The following is a 20,606-nucleotide window of genomic DNA, read 5'->3' as shown; positions in this document are numbered from 1 at the left end:
CTGAACTAATATCTCACCGTGGCTCCTAATACTCTTGTGCGATTAAATACTATGCAATATTTAACGACATTCAAATGTACTTTTTCCTTTATTTTCCCAGATCTGAAAAGACTAGTTTAAATGTTAGATTAGTGTGGATTATTATGGCTTTCGTATTTGCAAAACTTCTCATGCATAATCCTGGTAGCCCTTTTCATTATGAGGCTGAGCTGTATCGCTGTGACAGCAGCTTTCATGCCTCTCTCTTTCCAGGGCTTCCCTTCCTCCTTCCTCCCAATTTCTGATTCTCCTCACCAGTGCAGATTGCTTCTAATGCTAGCCCTGCCAATACTGCAGTCCCTCCCTCTGTCAGCTTCTGTACGCTCTTCCTCCTCCTGTATTTGGCTCCCCGTCACTGCAGGGTGAAGTTTCCTATAATTAATGTCAGCACTGCACAAGTCCTATTGAGTGCTGTGATGATGTCAGTAGGGCTGGAAGACATAGTGAAACTAACTTGGTGGGGTAAGTGGATAGAACTTGGTATGATTGAGTTTTAGTCTCACTGGGTGTTTAAAGGCGTATGTGATAACAGAGAGGAAGATGATAAGAGAGACTTTCTAATTTTTTTTCCTTAAATAGTTTATTGTCAAGTTGGTTTACACATAACACTCAGTGGTCATCCCAACAAGTGCCCTCCTCCATGCCCATCACCCCCTTTCCCCCTCTTTTTTTTTTAATTTTTAAAGTTTATATATTTTGAGAGAGAGAGAGAGCACAAGCAGAGGAGGGGCAGTGAGAGAGAGAGGAAGAGAGAGAGAATTCCAAGCAGCCTCTGCTCTGCCAGCACAGAACCTCATGAGGGGGCTCAAATTCATGAACCATGAGATCATGACCTGAGATGAAACCAAGAGTTGGATGCTTAACCGACTGAGCCACTAAGGTGTCCTGAGACTTTCTAATTTTTAAGTATAAAAAGGAAACATAATTGTATTAATCTTTATTTATATTTTTAATACATCCCTGCTCTTCAAGTTAGAGAAATATGTGCTTTTGATTAATTTTTTTTCTTGATACAGAATACCCTATATCCTGAAGTATGTTGTAGTTTTGTTTTTTAAGTAACAGAGTATATTGAAACAACTTCACAGAGAATTCTATGAGGATATAAAAATCTGTGTACTTGAACGTATACATGTTTCTTGGAAAGTTAAGATGGCAATGGTGATTTGTGGAGCCTGCAAACTACTCGGCTGTCCCCTACCCCTGGTCCACTTGATAATTCTTCAGTCACAATGACCATTTTAATGGAAATGTGCGGTCTTTAGAAGAACCTCAAGTGTATTATTTCGATTTTACTGGACAGGACAAGTGGGATTTGTTTCTTCTACTTCAGTTATCAAAAAGATTAACCCTTTGCCCTCTACATTCTAATTGTAACTGTTCGGATACAAAGGGGTTGTTTGTACAAGATAGCAGAAAAATTGCGGCTTTATGCCAAGTGGAATGTTTCTGAGTTGAAGGAGGTAGCAATCATTGCACACATTTTTTTCTTGTGTTGCAGGCGTCTGTAGAGGCTTCTGGTGAAGTCGCATTATGCAAGACTGGATTTCCTGAAGATGTTTACAGTGCAGTCTTATCGCAGGATGTGCATGAAGGACAGCCTCTTCTCAATGGTACTATCTCAAAAGATATATTTGTACATACAGTGTCTATGCTCTTGAAACAAATTAGCCATTAAAAAGTCTCTAAATCATCTCTACTGTATAACAAGTATGAATTTTTCACAATCACTATAATGAGACTGTAGGGACTTTATTTTAGGATTACAGAAGAGCTTATGAATCTCTTATGTACATAATTGGAAGGCGCCTAATCTCTTGAAAACTTCAGAATTCTTCCATTTTTAATTTATAGTAGAAACCATAATGCAATTAATTTTTAGTTTTTCTGCACACATTTTACTTATGTTGACGAATATTGTTTGCCAAACATCTGATTCTAATAGAAATTATTTACAGCAAAAATTCATTCAGTAGTTTGAATTTAAAAATAACTAGGATATTAACTTTGATAAAACACGTCAAACTTTAATATTCAGCCAAATTATAATAAAGGATCTACCAGGATGTCTTGAGGCAGGAGCGTGAGATCCATACTTTTGTTTTGACATTGTTGATAGAAATTAACTAGATGGCAAATTTAGTTGTTAACTTGTGAATTTCAGATATAGACCCGTCTCCTATTTAAGTGTCGACCAAATTCATTATGGTTATCATGCCATTAAGTCTAGATAAAATCTGAAATAAAACTTTGAGTATCATAAACAAACTTGAAAGCCCCTTCCTTTATATCTAATTGAAAGCAAATACAATTTTGGTTAGTAGTATTTTCATGGACTTATTTATCATTACACAAAATGTCATTGAAATGTGAATGCAAAAAGAATTTATTAGTAGGTTGTATTTAAATTGTAATTCCCCACAAATCGTGCATATCTCTAAGGCTGTTTTAGAGAGCTCTTTTTAGAAAAGCCATGCAACCTCGGCTAATTAATTTACACAGTACTCTACCACACAGCCTTAATTGAAGTGTCTCTGTAGCAGTGACAAACCTTAGTGGTATAATACTTAAGAATACCATAGACAGAGGACTTTGAAATGTAAATGGCCTCTTAGCTACTAAGGTTCTTTCGTGCAGATTATCATTTTATTTTCATTTCTATTCTAATGTGATTTGCTCACACCTATGTGATCTTTCTGAAGTTGATTTTTTTTAAAAGACGTCTTTCTGTTCTTGCCTTATTACGTGATATTTTAATGAGTAAATGTTAAATGAGTCTGTCTCAACACGGAATTGCTTATCTAGTGGGTAATGGTTGACATGTTAGAGGCTTAATTCAAATCAGAGTTTTACTTACCATGAGCCTTGGAGTTCTTCCATGCATATGTCATTTTCTTAAAATCTGTGAATTATTACGTGGTATCCTAGGGCCTATGGGACCTGTAAATATTATTTGAATTCTGAAAAAATAATCATGTTGATCACGATTCTCTGGAATAACTCAGCCAGAGAAAAAATACCAGTGGAATTTATTGAATTATTGCAGTGTTTCTGGGATTCCTTTTTAAATGGATAATCCTTTCTCTTAGTGTCTTTTCCTAAAAGCTTGCTGAAATTTTCTGGTTACAAATCAGCACATGGTCTGTCATTAGAAACCACTGATTTAAGATGAAGTACATTGGCATGTTGAATGGTTTTGAAAATGAAAGCCTTTTTTTCTAATTATTAGATAATGATGGTGAGGGTAAAAATTGGGCACAGTTGCTTGCCAGGGTCTTGTTAGTATAACCTAGAAACTGGGATTTTGCTAAGTTGTAAATATGAAAGATTGAAACTGCTTTTGACTTTGTGCTCCAGCCATCGCTGAGACAAGTGTGTATCATGGTCTTTGATAGAACTTCTATGCTTTGGTATGCCCAACTGTTACCGTCGTGATCTCTTAGCCTTGTTTAAAAAAACTGTTTCTCTCATGCCACACCATTACCTTTTTCCTTGTCACTCATAGTATATGTTAAAGGACACCAGTATCTGAAAGCTTAAAACATAAAGTTCAAAGTATTGATTAGTAGAAAAGACTGTTTTGGAGTGAGGAAGAGAATTGACACATGCTTTTGTGAAATATCCACTTTTTTTTTTTTTACAAGAGTGTTGTCACCAGTTAAGTTTCTTTGAAGAATTGTTATTTAGAAGAATTCTACATTTTTACTTTTTCTCTTTTTGGAGTCTTTAGTGGGATAATGATCAAAAGGTGCATCTATACCCTGAACCCGAATACAATGCCATGGCTATGCTCATGACTTCTGTGCACTGAAGTTTGCTTACCTTACGTATTTTAAATCTGAAAAAGATCTATTGCTAGGCCAACCAGAGTGATCACTTTTGCCAGGTTTTGTGGTTTATGATGTTTAAGGAAAGAAGCAATAGTCCATAAGATGCATGTAAACAGTTTTCTAAGGCTTTTGCCTCCTGGCCAGTTCTGCCATATTAAAATTTGCTTTAGAGTCTGAAGGCTTACTGAAACCATAATTCCTGGCTCTTGATGCCTCCTTTGATTTCTTAATGATGACATTCTGGGAGAAGGGAGTCCCAACAATATGTATAGCATGGTTTCATAGGATACATTCCTGACACAGCGGACCTTGTACAAAAGCTTAACATTGTGGTGTACTAATGTCAAATGGCGATTATTTTTCCAGCCAATAAAACAACATAATCTTTGTGAAAGTGCTCAGAAAACATCAAGCGTCAGATGAAGATAGAAGGTGGTATTAGTTACGTTAGTGAAGCTAGGTCGAAGACACATGAAACTATAAAAGCTGTGCTGTAATGTGGAGAGCATTCTCCTCTCTCCATCTGCCTTTTGAGTTTTTTGCTGTTGTGATGAACTTTATAGAAAGAATGGACCCAGGGAACTAATACTTTCTCTCTAGTTTCTCTTCCGGTTGTCACTGATACATTTTCTATAAAATCATGAAGAAGACAAGTGTATTTTGTGGTCAACCTTTACACTTCATGTTATATACCATGTTGACTATTTCCACTCTTTTGAAGATGGTCCAGTATTTAAAAAATGGCTATATAGGCCTTTGTTCCATTTTGTTAGCAAGACCAGATTTTGCTTAACTGTGCCTCTATTTTTGCACTTACAGGTTGTTTCCAATTTTTCTCTCTTAGATATAGTGCTGCTGTGGAGATTCTTTTTTAGAGAACTTTGATTTTTCTTTAGGGATATTTTTTAGTGGGTTTTATGCTCAAAGGTAGAATTACTAGGCCAAAGGGAATGCAGAGTATTGACTTTTTTTTCTTTTTACATTTTTGCAGGACTCTTCCTTCCAAGGCTCAGAGTATGTTAGTTCTTTGCTACATCCTCATGACCATTTAATTTTATAATGTTTTTCATATTTCTATTTCCCCTCAAGTGGAAAACATTTCTTTTTTATCCCGTGGTATTCTCTGTGTTTGCCTTTATAAATTGGGATCACTTTTAATATGTCGAGGGACTCATTTTTACCTTGCATTTTCCTGTTCCATTTTAAAAGCATTTATTATCAACCTCCCTCATTTTACAGATAAGCAAATTGGAGCTCAGAGAGATTATATGCTTTTCCTATGATTATGCAACTTTTTAGATGGTTAGCTGGAAATCTGGAATTAGAACCCAGGTTTCCTGATTCCTAATTTAATTCTGATGATGGCGATGATTAAAAAAACAAAACAAAACATTATGGTATAACTGAGGAAACAATGAGAGCTAATGAGAACTCACCTAACTGGCCGAGTATCTTGTGACAAGTTTATCTTAAACCTGGTATTCTTTATTTCCACTCCGCTCCATGACTTATGTGTTACCAGCCGTATTTGGGAATTGGTGACTATAAGGCAAACGAAGCCCCCTGTAATTTAAAAATACACTTCAGTTATTGTCACCATTGGTATTTTGCACACACCTGTTTACAAGCAGAAAAATTTAGGGCTTTGGAAAATAATATTTAGTCTCTAGTATTTAACTTCTACTCCACTGAACTAGAAAAATCTCTTGTGGTAGCACATTACCTGAAAGTAAAATAACTGCAATCATAAATTTTCATTTTGTCCCCAGCAGTGTAACTGACACTATGAAATAACCACCCCATGACATTGCAGAGAGGAACCAGGCTGTTTTTAGTATGGATGTCAAGAGTGATTTTCCTGTGTGTTGTGCATTGGTGGTCTGCATGCTTAGACATTTTACTAAGTAAACTCCTCCAACTCTGGTCAACATAAATAGCAACCTGCAATTACCAAGAATATTTTCAGTAATCCATTTATACTCACCAACTCAGGGCAGGACATGATGATTATTTTCAAGTGGAGGGAATTTGATTTAGATTAGTTTACTTACTGATTGAGGCTTGTCTGCATTAACATGCTCTGAGGAAGCTATAACAGTACTAAAATATTTTTTTATTAGTTTAGCAGGGCTTTACAACTGCACTACTTTTTTTAATAACATGAGTATTTTTGTATGATATGTGTTGCTGATTGGGGAAGCCATCTTTATTTCAAGTAGTTCTCTGTGTTCGAGGCTTGTGTGGAGTTCTTATGAAAACCTTGGCTCTGTTTTAATTTTTTTAATGTTGATACATATTTTTTGTTATGAATGTGTCAATGTTTTTAAATATTTGAAAGGTAGGTTTATAAATATCTTGTTTCTTAAGTGCACCACCCCCTTGAACTTGGATTTCCAATGGTTGTGGGAGAAGGCAGTAAGTACTGAGATTGTTCTCTGGGATGTTATGATAGGCTCTAAGGAGCTACGAATGAAATGCAGCCATGTGGATTGTTAGGGGAGGACACCTTGTTTTAATACTGTGTGGCAGTAATAAGATCAACGTAAGAACTAAGAAACTTCATCCTTGTCTTCATCATATCAGTTAGACTTTATTTAATACTTGGAATTTTTAATACCCCTTTTGATGTATTTTAGGTCCATCTTTCTTAATGTAATGCTGCAAACCAAGATAAGCCAGTTTGGGTGGTCGCTTTTTTTTTTTAAATCCTTTTACAGTTATTTATAGCCGTCAGTAATTTGGAGTAGCTGAGGCCTACTCTCTCAAAAACTTGCAACCAGGACTGTGTTAAAGAAAGTAAGTCACAGTTCACATATGCAAAAACACTGGCAAGCAGGCACCCAAATGGTTTAAAATCTGTCGTCCTAAGAACAGAGGGACCCTTTCTCACTGTCCTTCTAGGCTCTCTAGTAAGCATCTAGTGGGGAGTAGAAAATAGACATGGGAACTAAGTAAAATTTACTGTATGTTAGATAGTATAAATGCCATGGAAAAATAATGCAGAGAAGGGAACTAGGGAGAATGTGTGGTTTTGCAGTTTAAATAGGATGTTGAGGGGAGGCATCACTGCATAGGAGGTAGTTGAGTAACAACTGCTGTTGGAGATGGTCCAAGAGCTGTAAATGTCTGGGGAAGAGCATTCAAATTAGAGCAGACATCAAGTGCAAGGGCCCTGAGGCAAGAGTGTTTCTAGAATGTTGGAGGATAAGCAAGGAATCTGGTATGTTCTGTTTGTGGAGAGAGGAAAGGACCAAGCAGTAGAGGGGGAGATAACGATGAGATTAGACCAGTAATGGGTCACATTGGGTAGGACGTTGTAGACCACTGTAAGGACTTTGGCCTTGACTAGAAGATAAAAACAACAACAACAACAACAACAACAACAACAAAAAACTATTGGCTTTTAGTCAAGGAAAGGCATGATCTGACAGACAAAATAGCATCATTCTGACTATTGTGTTGAGAAAAAACAAAGGGGATAAGAGGGGACGAGAAGACCACTTAGGAGACTAGTAATAATATCAGTGAGAGACGATGGTGTCTTGGACCAATGTGGTAACACTAGAGTTAGGAGAAGGAGCTGTTTTCTGAATATTTATTTTATTTTTTTAGTTTTAATCTTTTAAAAAATATTTATTTTTGAGAGAACAGGAGAGGGAAAGAGACCAAGTGCCAGCAGGGGAGGGACAGAGAGAGAGAGAGAGAGAGAGAGAGAGAGGGAGGCACAGAATTTGAAGCAGGCTCCGGGCCCTGAGCTGTCAGCACAGAGCCCAACGCAGGACTTGAACTCATAGACCATAAGATCATGACCCGAGCTGAAGTCAGATGTTTAACCAACTGAGCCACCCAGGTGCCCCCTGAATATTTTTTTAAATGTGTATTTATTTATTATTTTGAGAGTGAGAGTGAGAGTGAGAGTGCAGGTGAGCCGGGGGAAGGGACAGAGAGACCAGAGAGGAGAATCCCAAGTAGGCCCCATGGAGTCCAATGCAGGGCTCAATCCCATGAGCTGAGCTGAAATCAAGAGTCAGACAACCAACTGAGCCACCTAGGCACTCCTCGGATTCTGAATATTTTTAAAAATAATTTATTGATGTGGAATTCATATAAACTGAAATTAACCATTTTAAAGCAAACCATTTAATGAAACTTAGTACATTGCAATGTTTGGCAGCCACCACCTCTGTCTAGTTCCAAATCATTTTCATCGCTTCAAAGTAAAACCCCTTATCCATTAGGATAAGGCATGTGTCATGTGTCATCTATATATATTATATATATGGTTTCCAATCTGTCTGTATTTNTTTGACTGTAAACTATTTAACTATTACTTATTCATTAGCTGATGGGTGTTTGGGGTGTTTTCAACTCTTGGCTGTTGTGAATAGTTAGTGTGAACATGTGTATACATACGGTTTTTTTTTTGAGTACCTGTTTTCAGTTCTTTTGAGTATATACCTGGGAGTGGAATTGAAGGGTCATATGGTAAATCTATGTTTAACTTTTTGAGGAACTTCCTAACTGTTTTGCATAGCACCATTTTGCATGTCCACTAGCAGTACACAAGGATTCTGATTTCTGCACATCTTTACCCAAACTTGTTATTTGCCATTTGCTTTGACTGTAGCCATCCTAGTGGGTGCAAAGTGGTACCTATTTGTGGTTTTGATTTGCATTTCCCTAATGACTGCTGATGTTGAGCCTTTTCATGGGTGTCATATGGGTGTGTTCTTTGGAGGAATGTCTATTCAAGTCCTTTGCCCTTTTTTAAATTGGATTGTTCACTGTCTTTGAGTTGTAGGAGTTCTTTATATATTCTGGATACTAGACTCTTGACAGATACATGATTTGCAAATATTTTCTCCCATTCTTTAGGCTGTCTTTTCACCTTCTTGATTATGTCTTTTTATGCACAGAAGTGTTTAACTTTGATGAAGTCCAATTTATCTATTGTTTTTCCTCTTGTTGCTCTTTCCTTTGGTGTCATAGCTTAAGATGGGGCGCCTGGGTGGCTTAGTCGGTTGAGCGTCCGACTTTCGCTTAGGTCATGATCTCGCGGTTCGTGGGTTCGAGCCCCGCGTCGGGCTCTGTGCTGACTGCCAGCTCAGAGCCTGGAGCCTGTTTCTGAGTCTGTGTCTCCCTCTCTCTCTGACCCTCCCCTGCTCACACTGTCTCTCTCTCTCTCCTAGAATTAAGTAAAAATATTTAAAAAAAAAAAAAAAAAAGAATCCACTGCAAAATCCAAGGTGATAAAGATTTGCTCCTTCTTCTAAGATTTTTATGGTCCTTAGTTCTTATGTTTAGGTCAGTGACCCATTTTGAGTTAAGTTTTGTATGTGATGTGAGATGGAAGTCCTAGTTTATTCTCTGGATCTGTTTTGACAATAGAGCTGGCAAGAGTTGATGGCTTGGATGAGTCGTGGGGAAACAGAGTCAAGGATGACTCCGTGATATTTTGCCTGAATCCTGGGAAGGATGTTAGCCACTGTGATGGGGGAAGATCAGGAATTTGGTTTGAATCTGTGTAGATGAATGTTAGAGATGTCGGCGGGGGGAGGATATTTAGATGTAGGTTTGGGGTTCAGTGGAGTAAACCAGGCTGTGGAATGGGGAGTCCAGAGTGTATAAATAGTAAGTAGAACCAGGACCCCGGCTGAACTCACTAAGGATCCCCATGTGAGGAGGAGAAAACCAACGCAAGTAAATAAATGGTTTCATATCAAGAATTTGAGCCCTCCAGTGTTAGGAAGTCAGAATGTAGAGGCAGAATAGAGATAGAAAAAGTGACCAGGAAGGTAGGATAAAAATCAGGAAGGTGTGGCGTCTTCAAAGGCATGTGAGGAAATGTTTTAAAGGTAGGGCTTGATCGTCTGTGTCCAATTCTACGCTGAAGGATCAACTTGGATGAGGACTGAGAATTCACCATTGATTCTGCAGCCCGGAGTAACTGGGCTCTTCGATTTGGGTGTGGTCAACAGTCAGGTGGAGGTGGATGCTGGATACAGATTGAGTTTTCCTTTAAAGGGAAGAAGAGAAGTGGGTGATGGTTGGAGAAAGAAGTGGGGTCAACCGAGGATATTCTTTTACAGAAGGGAGTGACAGGTTTGCAAGGGGACGCACAGACTCCAGTAGCGAGGGAAATGGCGATGGTGCAGCAGAGAGGAGGAGGAGCTAATTGCTAAGACAATGTCACGGAGTAGACGAGAGAAATGAGATCAAGTGGGACTTAGAAACCTGTGTTGACGACAAGCTCCACAGATGTTTTTTATGTACCTGCATTTGGGAACCACTCTAACACATTCTGTTGAGTCACTCCTAAAATGGTTTAAAATCCTTCATTTCAGCTTGATGATTTCATGTCAGCAGAAGGCTTGCTCTACAGAAATGGCAGATAGGATAAAAATGAAACCCTTGTGGTGTTCGATGATGTAAACAGTGTTTTCATTGCTGTAGCATCCTTGACAGATGGTTATCCAGTTTCTGCAAGAATACCACTGCTGCTCCCTCCCCCCAAATGAGGAGGAGATCACTCCCTTACAAAGTCTGCTCCGTCTTTGGAGAGCTCTAACTGTTAAAAAGTGGTTTCTTAAAAAGTTTAACTGGAGCATATGTTCCTAAAATCTTTACCCACTGGTGCCTGTCTCGTCTTTTGGCACCATAAAGACCAGCAAGTACATTCTCTTATGCTCCCAGGTCATTTATTTCATCACTGTTTCATTCTACACGTATTTTCACACGTTTGTCATCTGTCAGGACCTTTGCAAGGATCAGGCAGCGGTGGTCAACAAGACAGGCCAAATCCCTGCAATAGGAACTGAACACATAGAGAGGCTTCAGGTACCTGAACACACTCACCTTGGTTCCTTAGACCTTTGGCACAGGCTGAACATCAAATGGTTTCCTCAGCGGTGCTCAAGCATTCTGGTCTACTCCTTCTTTTCAATAGAGGAAACTGAGGTTCCCTCCACCACTGAACTCAGATCTTCTGTGTCCTGCCCTGTCTTCCTGCCATTGAGGTGGATGCGGCCCTTTCAGTGCTGGCCCAAGGTGGCCTTGGCAGTGTTTCCTGTTAACTCATTCTGTTGGCCCCTGTTAAGCCTGTGGTTAACTAAAACTCCTGGGTGTTTTTTCAGATGAACTGCTTACCGTCTTGCACTTGTAAAAATTGATTTTTGCACTCACATGTTAGACCTATAAGTTGATTCTTTTTTCAAAAAGGCCTTCGTTTCAACATCATCTGGAGACCCCACTGGCAACCCAAACATCTAGTAGCCTCAGAAATCAATGCCAGTACATACTTTAAATCCTCGTTTGAACAAAGGGTGTACGATAACATCTACAGGTCTTCAGATGACATAAGCTGCCAAATCGATGGAATAAACCATACCCCCCGCCCCCCTCAACTTTAAATTGTTAAATGACCAAAAAGTGGTTGATGAGTTTCAGCCTACAGCATCTTCAAGAGATGTGTTAAGACTATATTTCAGCTCATGGCCTATAATTTTCTTAAATAAGATTTCTTAACATCAGGCGATGGAGAAAAGGCCTATTGCAGATATATGAAGGTATAAATAACAAGGGATCTAGATCATCCCAGTTACTGTTTCAGATTCCTGCAGAAAAATGAATTTCATTAACTTTAACAAAAAGTAAAAAATCATCTATCTTCAAGAATGCATATATCTTTTAAAGCACATCTAACTTGTTACAAAGTCTCTATTTCATCTTGAGGATTTTTATGTCAGTAAATGATTGTCCCTTAAACTTCTGAAACAGAGAACAAAGGTGAATCAATCCATCATGATGAATCCATTACATTTTCCAATGGAAGACAATTTTTTTTTCTTTTTTGGTGGGAGAGGCCTTCAATAACTTTGTATTTTGAATCCTGTGTCTGCAGGAGTTTAAAGTTTTCTTTTTTAATTGTTCCTTGTTAAATCTTTCATAGATCACTCTGGTTGGGATTTACCCACTTGAAGGGGAAAGTCTCTGTCACCTTGACCTATTATTTTTCCTTCTTCAATGTAGATGAGGTTCCTTTCACAGATGCTTTATGTACTATCATTTTGAAAAAAAAAAATTCTTTTAGGCTTTGTTTTCCAAGTGGAATCATCTTTGATGCTAATATTTCAATATCTGAATTATATGAAGAATGAAATTGAGGGGCGCCTGGGTAGCTCAGTTGGTTGAGTGTCCAACTTCAGCTCAGGTCATGATCTCACAGTTGGTGAGTTCGAGCCCCACATCTAGCTCTCTGCTGTTAGTGCAGAGCCCGTTTTGGATCCTGCCCCCTCTCTGTCTCTCTCTGCCCCTCCCCTGCTCACGCTCTCTCTCTCAAAAATAAATAAACGTTAAAAAAAGAATGAAATTGAAAATACCAGCCACTTTTGAAGACATGTGTCCTTACACCAGGACATGCATCCCCGGCGTCTTCTTGTAAGAGCAGATCATTCTTTAGGACAGGGCATCATTTCATCTCATTTTGAGATTTCTAGTAGTGTAAGGGAGTATCCCTTTAACAACTGAACTCACCAGATTTTAATCGCATTGCCTACTAAATTGATTGTTACATGGTTCTGTACTATTTATATACTTTTATTATTTCCAGTTTAACTTTTGTTCTTAGTGTCTATATTAAAAAGTACAGGAAATAACTCTTCTAGAGTTCTCTTGCTTTAACTTTTTTTAAAGCCAAGATCCTTGGTTTTCAGATTTTGGGGTGATTGAGAGTTGCCCTAAGGGGAGCTTGTTGAAGTAGAGATTCCTGAGGCTGACCGCCGACTTTAAGGTCTTAGTCCTGAGTACATGCATTGCTACCAGTGAACTCCAGGTGATTCTAATAAAGGTAGTTTTTATTTTCCACCAAACTAACACAATTGGGTTCAGCATGTATTTCCATGACAGAAACACAGATATGATGGATTTTTAGACATCCTGTACTTGGAGGTTGTACATTACCGCTTCTTTCTTGTTTGTTTTATTTTGTTTTGTTTATATAGAAGCCCACTGTTGATCTTTGGACAAATATTACCTGCATTTAGAATAGTCATTGATTGGGGTGCCTGGCTGGCTCGGCCAGTTCAGGATCCAGCTCTTGATTTTGGCTCAGGTCATGATCTCACAGATTCTGAGTTTGAGACCACTGACAGTACAAAACCTGCTGGGGATTCTCTTCTCTCTCTTTCTCCCTCTCTCAGCTTCTCTCCCTATCTCTCTCAAAATAAATAAATAAACTTAAAAAATAATATAGACATTGATAAAAACCTTTGTTTATGTTAATGATTGATCAGAATATATCTTTAGGCACCGTTATTACATTTTTGTTTGTTTGTTTTTGTTTTTTTTTTTAAATTTTTTTTTAATGTTTTTTATTTATTTCTAGGAGAGAGAAAGACAGCGTGAGCAGGAGAGGGTCAGAGAGAGAGGGAGTGACAGACTCTGAAACAGGCTCCAGGCTCTGAGATGGCAATCAGCACAGAGCCCGACACGGGGCTCGAACCCACGAACCGCGAGATCATGACCCAAGCGAAAGTCGGACGCTCAACCGACTAAGCCACCCAGGCGCCCCCATTTTTGTTTGTTTTCAAACATCTTGACATTTATCTCACCAGATGCTCAAGTAAGGATACTAGTAAATTCTAGTATAAGTGTCAGTAAGTGGACTAAGATCCTGGACTGACCTGGTTAAAAAAATTATGGCAAAGAAAATGGCTCATAAGTTCTACTTCCAGGTAATTCTTTGTGCTGAAATCTCCTTCTTTCTCACTCCTTCAGTTACAGATATTATGGCTTAACTAAAGGCATTCCTTTCTGAGGAGAAACACCGATAATACTGCATTTGATTTTCCTCTGACATCAACTAGCCTTCCTAAAGTTCTCCTTTCATATTGGCACTTGACTTTGTTTACCAATTTGTTGAATTACATTTTAAAACCCTGCAAATAAGGGCCAGTGAATCATGACTTGGTCTTTTATTTAAGAAATTCACTTTAAATAACTATTCCAGATTAGCAGGTATTAGGAACCTAAGAAAGCATTGATATGGAAGTTTTCAGAGCTTGGGAAGTCTTTGTGTTCTATACATTTATTCAGCAAATATTTGGTGTAAGGAAGTCAGTGTGAATTTCCTTGGAAAATGTCAGTGTGTGGCTAACACTTATTAGTTGTGGTAGTGGGGAAAACAGTCATAATCTGTTGGAATCATTTAAATTGTTAATATTTCTGCATACATTCTCCCTTTGGTTTTAAAGGACAAAAAGAATGGGCCACCTTCATGAAATGATCAGAGAAAAATCTCAACAGAGCTGGATATTTATTCTCCTAATTCCCTTGTGAAATTAAATCCTGCAGATTTTTACATTATGCATCTATGTAATTATTCCTTCAGTTTCATCACTTAGATCTGCTATGGCATCTTTTGTTGACTTGTCATCTATTCTGTTGATGCCGAAGACATTTAGAAAAGTATCTTGTTGCATTTATGCATAGGAAAATGGTCCTTTATGAAGTAATTACTCAGACTGATGAAGCTCTAGCATAGTATTGTTGCTCTACTAATGGTTAGCAAATTAGCCACTAGCATGAATCATCCGACCCTACTAGGGCCCCATTGTCAGAGGCTTGATAGTCTTCCATTTCTTTTTCTTTTTCTTTTTTTTAGTGTTTATTTATTTTTTAGAGAGAGAGGCAGAGTGAGTGGAGGAGGGGCAGAGAGAGGGGGACACAGAATCTGAAGCAGGCTCCAGGCTCTGAGCTGTCAACACAGAGCTAGATGTGGGGCTTGAACTCATGAGCAGTGAGATCATTACCTAAGCCAAAGTTGGATGCCTAACCAACTGAGCTACCCAGGCACCCCCAATAGTCTTCCATTCCAATGTCCTAATTGTTTAACAGATCTCAAATAATAATTATAATTAATCATTTTCCAGGCAACCAGATAAATAAACGAGGCAGTTTAGAACAGATGCATCCTTTGTTTGGCTGGTCATTCATATGTGATGTCTAGTGATTTCAACATGGATATTTCATCAATGCTACATTGAGATTTGTAAGAATTGCCTTACCTTTGGCATTTACATTTTTTTCATAAATGTGTTACTTTGCATAGCCTTTCATACTTCTTCAGAAATTTAGTAAATTTTATTTAGCTGCTGTAAACTCTGAATCAAGTAGGACAAGGGAGTGCAGCGGGGGTGTGGTGGGGGACATTTCTGTTTTCACATAATGAAACTGAGTTCATGGAGGCAAAGTGATTCACTCAGACTCATAAGATTAAAGAGTGGCTGCATGTGATCTAGATATTTTCTTCTGATTTCTGTCCACTGTGCGGTCCTTTTCTTCTAGCCCTTGAGGTTGGTGCTTCTTATAAATGCTGGTTAGGATGAAGCATTTCATGCACCTTCCAACTTCTCATCCCCCACTTGCCAGTACTCTCTTGCTTGTCTGGGTTTTTAAAATCCATGTTGCCAGTACATATGCATTTGATCATTCCCTCCCCCCCCCAAGAATGATCACAAAACTTTGCTCAATTTCCTTGAGATATTAGTAACTGCACCTAGAGTTCTACCTTTTCTTCTACCCTTTTGGACTCTGGACATTTTATGCTAAATACTCTTATGCCATGAATGTTTTCTACTCAAGAAATAGCAATTCATTTCTATGGAGGATGATAGAAGATGAAAGTTACCCTTGTGAAATGGCATCTTGGTTTTGCCAGACACAGTGGCTAACAGTTAACTGGACATAGATATAGAGCTGATGCCTCTTATTTGCCCTCAAATACTTGTGAAGACCTGGTCTCTGAGAACACTAGGGAGAACCAGAACCAGAAGGCTGAAAAGAAATAAGTGACTTCACGCCCCTAGGGCTCCTGGGTGGCTCAGTTGGTTGAGTGTCCAACTTTGGCTCCAGTCATGATCTTACAGTTCAGGAGTTCCAAGCCCTGTATGGGGCTCCCTGTTGTCACCACAGAGCCCACTTCGAATCCTCTGTCCCCCTTTCTCTGCCACTCCCTCTCTCGCGCTCTCTCAAACATTTGAAAAAAAGAGAGATTTCATGGCCCAATAATAGTTGTTTTTTTGTTGTTGTTGTTAGTTTTATCAATTGACTATATGCACCAGGTCCTTAATAAAATGGCGGGGCAAAAGTGGTAATATATGTTATAGGTAAGGAAATTCACAGGTAAGCAATTTTAACATGATTTACAAAAGGCATACTTGGCAAGTGGTGGTACCAAGAGTTGAACCCAGGTCTGTGTGATTTCCATTCCTGTGTTCTTCCTGATATACCATGCTGTCTTCATAGGGTGTGCCTGAAAATTCAGGTCAGTGAAGGACCAGATCTGACAGAGATGACTTTTTGAGCTAACTTTGAAGAAATTGAGATAGATAAGGAGGAAAAATGGATAAGGGGTGTGTGTGTGTGTGTGTGTGTGTGTGTGTGTGTGTGTGTGTGTATATTGACATGGGAGGAAGATTTTTACTGGAAATTAGTTCCCCAGAACGTAGACTGATGGGACCAAGTCTTGAAGGTCCTGGAGTGAGGGATCGAGTTGGCTGATGAGCTGGGAGTCATCTAGAGCTGGGAAGGAGAATTAGGCAATTAGAGATTCTGGAGAGGACATTATGGATGAAGCTGCCTTTAAAGGCTTTAAAACGTAGGTGAATAATGTTTTATGTGAAGTCAGTTATTCATAGACATCATGGTGGCCTCTCCTGAGATTCCTTCCTCAATTGCTCTTTGGGTATCTACTCCTGGAAACCCCACACAATTCATAGCTTTAGAAAAAACTTAATTCACCTCTGGTTCTGGGAAGAGACATCATAGTCCTTGTCCTCTGACCACAATGGAACTCTTTGGAACAGTGAACTCCAGTGTAAAGAAATACTGTTCCTCTCAACCTGTCGATGTTGAGATCTTCTGCCCCCTTCTTCCCCCTGCTCTCTTACCTGCATCCTTTTTTCCTCCATGGCTCTCGCCCTCTCTGGATGGGGAGGAAATAATGCCAATAGTTCTTGTTAGTCATCCATTTCCAGGCAGACTGGAGAGAAGAAAAGAAACATGGATGCAGTTACTGAACAACGGAATTAATATAATCCAGACCTTTTCTTATTCCTGGACTTCTGGTCATGTTAGCTGATAAGCCCCATCGATTGTGTAAGGCAGCATGAGATAAGTTTTCTGTTATGGGCAGTGAGTTGCATCCCAGCTGATAGTGGGTTTTGCTGAAGGTCTCAGTCAGGATGGGAACACAGACTTCATAACTTTGGGGGAATGAGAAGCTGGTTTATGTGGTTATGGCCAGAAAGCAGAAAGATCAAGGTAGAGAAATGAAAGGTATTGCTTTGCTTAGGGGTCTGTGGTCTTCTGCCATGCTAACTGAGATACTGGTCATTTCTGTAAGGTGGGGACTGTGTCACTTATTTATCCAGTACCTCCAGTGCCTTGCGCAATTCCTGACAGATCTTGGCCATAGCACTAGTTGACAGATTAAATGAATGAATGAGTGTGAACGATAGTTTGGAGATTTACTAAGAAAGAGGAAATGAGGTCAAGGAGAGTAACATCTATTGTGGGCATCATCTGGAAATTAAAAGAAAACTGAAGTGCCTAGTAATTTAGAAAGGTAAAAATGAGATAATAGTTTGTGAATTGGTGGAAAGTATTTGGGAAAAAGGAAGTTTTAACGAGTCTGTAGATTCACACTGTGTGGGCTATAACAAACCGCTTTGGGAACAATTTCTTTATCCTTCATTTTTTCTCCCTCTAAATGGACCAATTTTTTTCTAAATGTGTTCCAAAATATTTTCATTTTCTTATAAGAATACATTGTAAGATAGAACAGAAAGAAAAATTAAGGGCTTTTTCTAGGTCAGATCTTAATAGAAAATCACCATGGCAGTGATTGATGTCGCTATGTGCAGATTCTATCAAAGTGTTCCTGTAACTTGCCTAGGTGGGAAGTGAGGTGCTGTCATTAAAAACACACAGTGTGCTTGCATAGGGACCTTGTGATGATTGTCTCACTCCTGTGGCCTCTTTTCTTACAAACTAGGGGTTCAGAAGTCTTTCAAAGTGTTAGATTTTTAAAAATTCACAGAAAATTCACTCTCTGAGAAATTTTTTCTTTAGCTCACTTGGGATGCTGTAACAGAGTACCATAGACTGAATGACTTGTAAACATTAGAAATGTATTTCTCACTGCTCTAGAGGCTGGGAAGTCAGAGGTCAAGACTCTGACTGATAGGGTGAGGGCCTCCTTCCTGGTTCATAGAGAGCTGTCTTATCCACTCTGTCCTTACATGGTGTAAAAGACGAAGGAACTCACCATTATTATTTAAACATTTTATTTAAAATATTTGTTTTTTGAGAAAGAGAGAGAGAGAGAGGCAGATAGTGCACGGGGGAGGGCAGAGAGAGAAGGAGACACAGAATCCAAAGCAGGCTCCAGGCTCTGAGCTGTCAGCACAGAGCCCGATATGGGGCTCGAACCGACAAACCGTGAGATTATGACCTGAGCCAAAGCTGGATGCTTAACCAACTGAGCCACCCAGGTGCCCCTATTTTTATTATTTTTTAAATTTAAGGACACTAATCCCCTCATGGGGGCTCCATCCAACCACCTCCTAAAAGCCCCCCCTCCCAATGTCATGTATCAGGGAATAGGTTTCAAGATAAGAATTTTGGGTGACCACAAGTCCATGGCAAATTCTTAGCAGAAAACATGCATTTCAGTACTTTTGAAAAAAACAATAATTATATAATACTAGATGTGTTAAAAAGGGAAAAGAAACTTAAAAGGAAATTATCACTGTCAAATAGTGTAGAATTTAGAATATCTTATTTGAATTATTTTGTGTAGGTCATTCTGTCACAAATTAGATGGTATTTATTGGTCCAAAATGACATTTGCTTCCTCAGGGGCACCTGGCTGGCTCAACTGGTGAAGCATGTCACTATTGGTCTCGGAGTTATGAGTTGGAGCCCCATGTTGGGTGTAGAGATAGTTTTAAAAAATAAAATCTTTAAAGCAAACAAAACAAAACAAACACAAAATGACATTTGCTTTCCCAGAATCTTGGACTGGTTTTTGTTTTGTTTTGTTTTGTTTTGTTTTGTTTTGTTTTTTGTTATCTATCTGGTTAGCTGAGAAAATGGTATGAAGGGCTGTTTTTAAAAATAAAGATTCCAGGAGCACCGGCCTTCAGCTCAGGTCATGGTCTCACGGTTTGAGGGTTCGGATCCTTCATCAGGCTCTGTGCTGACAGCTTGGAGCCTGGAGCCTGCTTCAGATTCTGTGTCTCCCTCTCTCTTTGCCTTTCCCCCACTCATGTTCGCTCTCTCTCTCTTTCTGTCTCTCAGAATAAATAAACATTAAAAAAGTAAAGATTCCATTGAATGGATGAGTGTGTATGCTCATATACATGTCTGATTGTAAATTTGTAATTAATTCTTAAAGGAAGCTTATCAAAATTTGGGGATTATTGAAGTCTCAGCTTCCCATGGAAATTTAATTCTTTCACTATTCTGGAGAAGTCATTGCTCTCACAGTCAAATTCCACTTTGGAAAATATTGGCAGCAGTACAGCTCTCTGTGCCCCAGAGGAGGTAACACAATTTTAGACTTCAGTCACTGGGGATGGAGCCCAAATCCTCTCCGAAGTGGCTTCCTGGAAGAGGCCTGCTCAGCTGCTATGCTCATATCTTGAAGCTCTCTGTTGTCTCAGGACTTTTGCCAATTAATTCTGTCTCGTAGACCTTAGCTAGGCTTGGTGTGATTACTTCACAGGTGTCCTACTTGGGGGGTATATACCCAGTCTGTTAGAGAATGGTTTTCAAATTCTTATGAATGGGAAACATTGCCACAAATATGTTTCACACTATGATTCTGTATTTACATATGTGTGTATGTATGTATGTATGTGGGGGTGTATACACACACACACGTATGTATATGTCACAAGACAATGCATTTACCCTTGACTGTGACCTACTCCATTTTCCATTTCATTTGAGGTGATACTAATAATCTTTTGTTATATCTGCACTTTGAAAAGCATTGCATTTACCCTGCATCCTTGGATAGAGGAATTACTCAGTCTCTGAGTCTCCAGAAATGTTTCTGTCTCTTTTCCAGCAGAAATTGGTCTGTGATAACTGCCTCTGATGTACCCACCAGTGCCCATGGTCCCTCTGTCAGCGTTAATCCAATCCAAAATGGTCATAATGCTTCTAACTAATTTTATTTATTGGACTAACTAACTTTATATATTGGACATCGTGTACTAGATATGAAAGTGGTTTTGCGTGTGTGTGCATTAGCACCTGTGTGCCACACAGTCATCCGTTAGGTGTGAGCACTATGATTGTAGATCTAATTTACAGATGGAAAGAGAAGTTTACTCTTCTGCCATGGAAGTAGCAGAGCCAGACACTATGCTTCACACCACGTTATTCCAAATATTCTGCCTTCTGACCTAATAACACTTTTCTTATGAAATTCTAAAGTCCTAAAAATGGGTAGTAAGAAAGTTATGTAAATTATGATTACTGACATAATATCATCATCATTCAGTTTTTATAGTTAATACTTTTGTGGCCAGGACTGGAGTCTTAACTGAGGTCCATCTGTTTTACAAATCATTGGCTGGCCTTTGATTAAGAAAAATAAAGTTTTGATATATTATTTTCTGTTTATGCTTATCAAAGACATCAAGGCAACTTCTTTCACATATTCTC

General features: G+C 38.8%; 1 protein-coding gene across 1 annotated transcript in view; it reads left to right on the top strand.

The window, feature by feature from the left end:
- Positions 1–20,606, top strand: part of CDH2 (cadherin 2) — a 190,287-nt gene that overhangs the window by 5,145 nt on the left and 164,536 nt on the right. Inside the window, exons 5-6 of the mRNA XM_077778166.1 lie at positions 401–501; positions 1,500–1,652. Of these exons, the coding sequence (XP_077634292.1) occupies positions 401–501; positions 1,500–1,652 (254 nt within the window). The remainder of the gene's footprint in view (positions 1–400; positions 502–1,499; positions 1,653–20,606) is intronic.

The sequence above is a fragment of the Crocuta crocuta genome, unplaced genomic scaffold, assembly GCF_008692635.1.
Source record: "Crocuta crocuta isolate KB4526 unplaced genomic scaffold, BGI_CrCroc_1.0 scaffold26, whole genome shotgun sequence".
In the NCBI taxonomy this organism is placed as follows: Eukaryota; Metazoa; Chordata; class Mammalia; order Carnivora; family Hyaenidae; genus Crocuta; species Crocuta crocuta.
The sequence above is the reverse complement of the archived record's forward strand: the minus strand, read 5'-3'. Positions and strand labels throughout refer to the sequence as shown.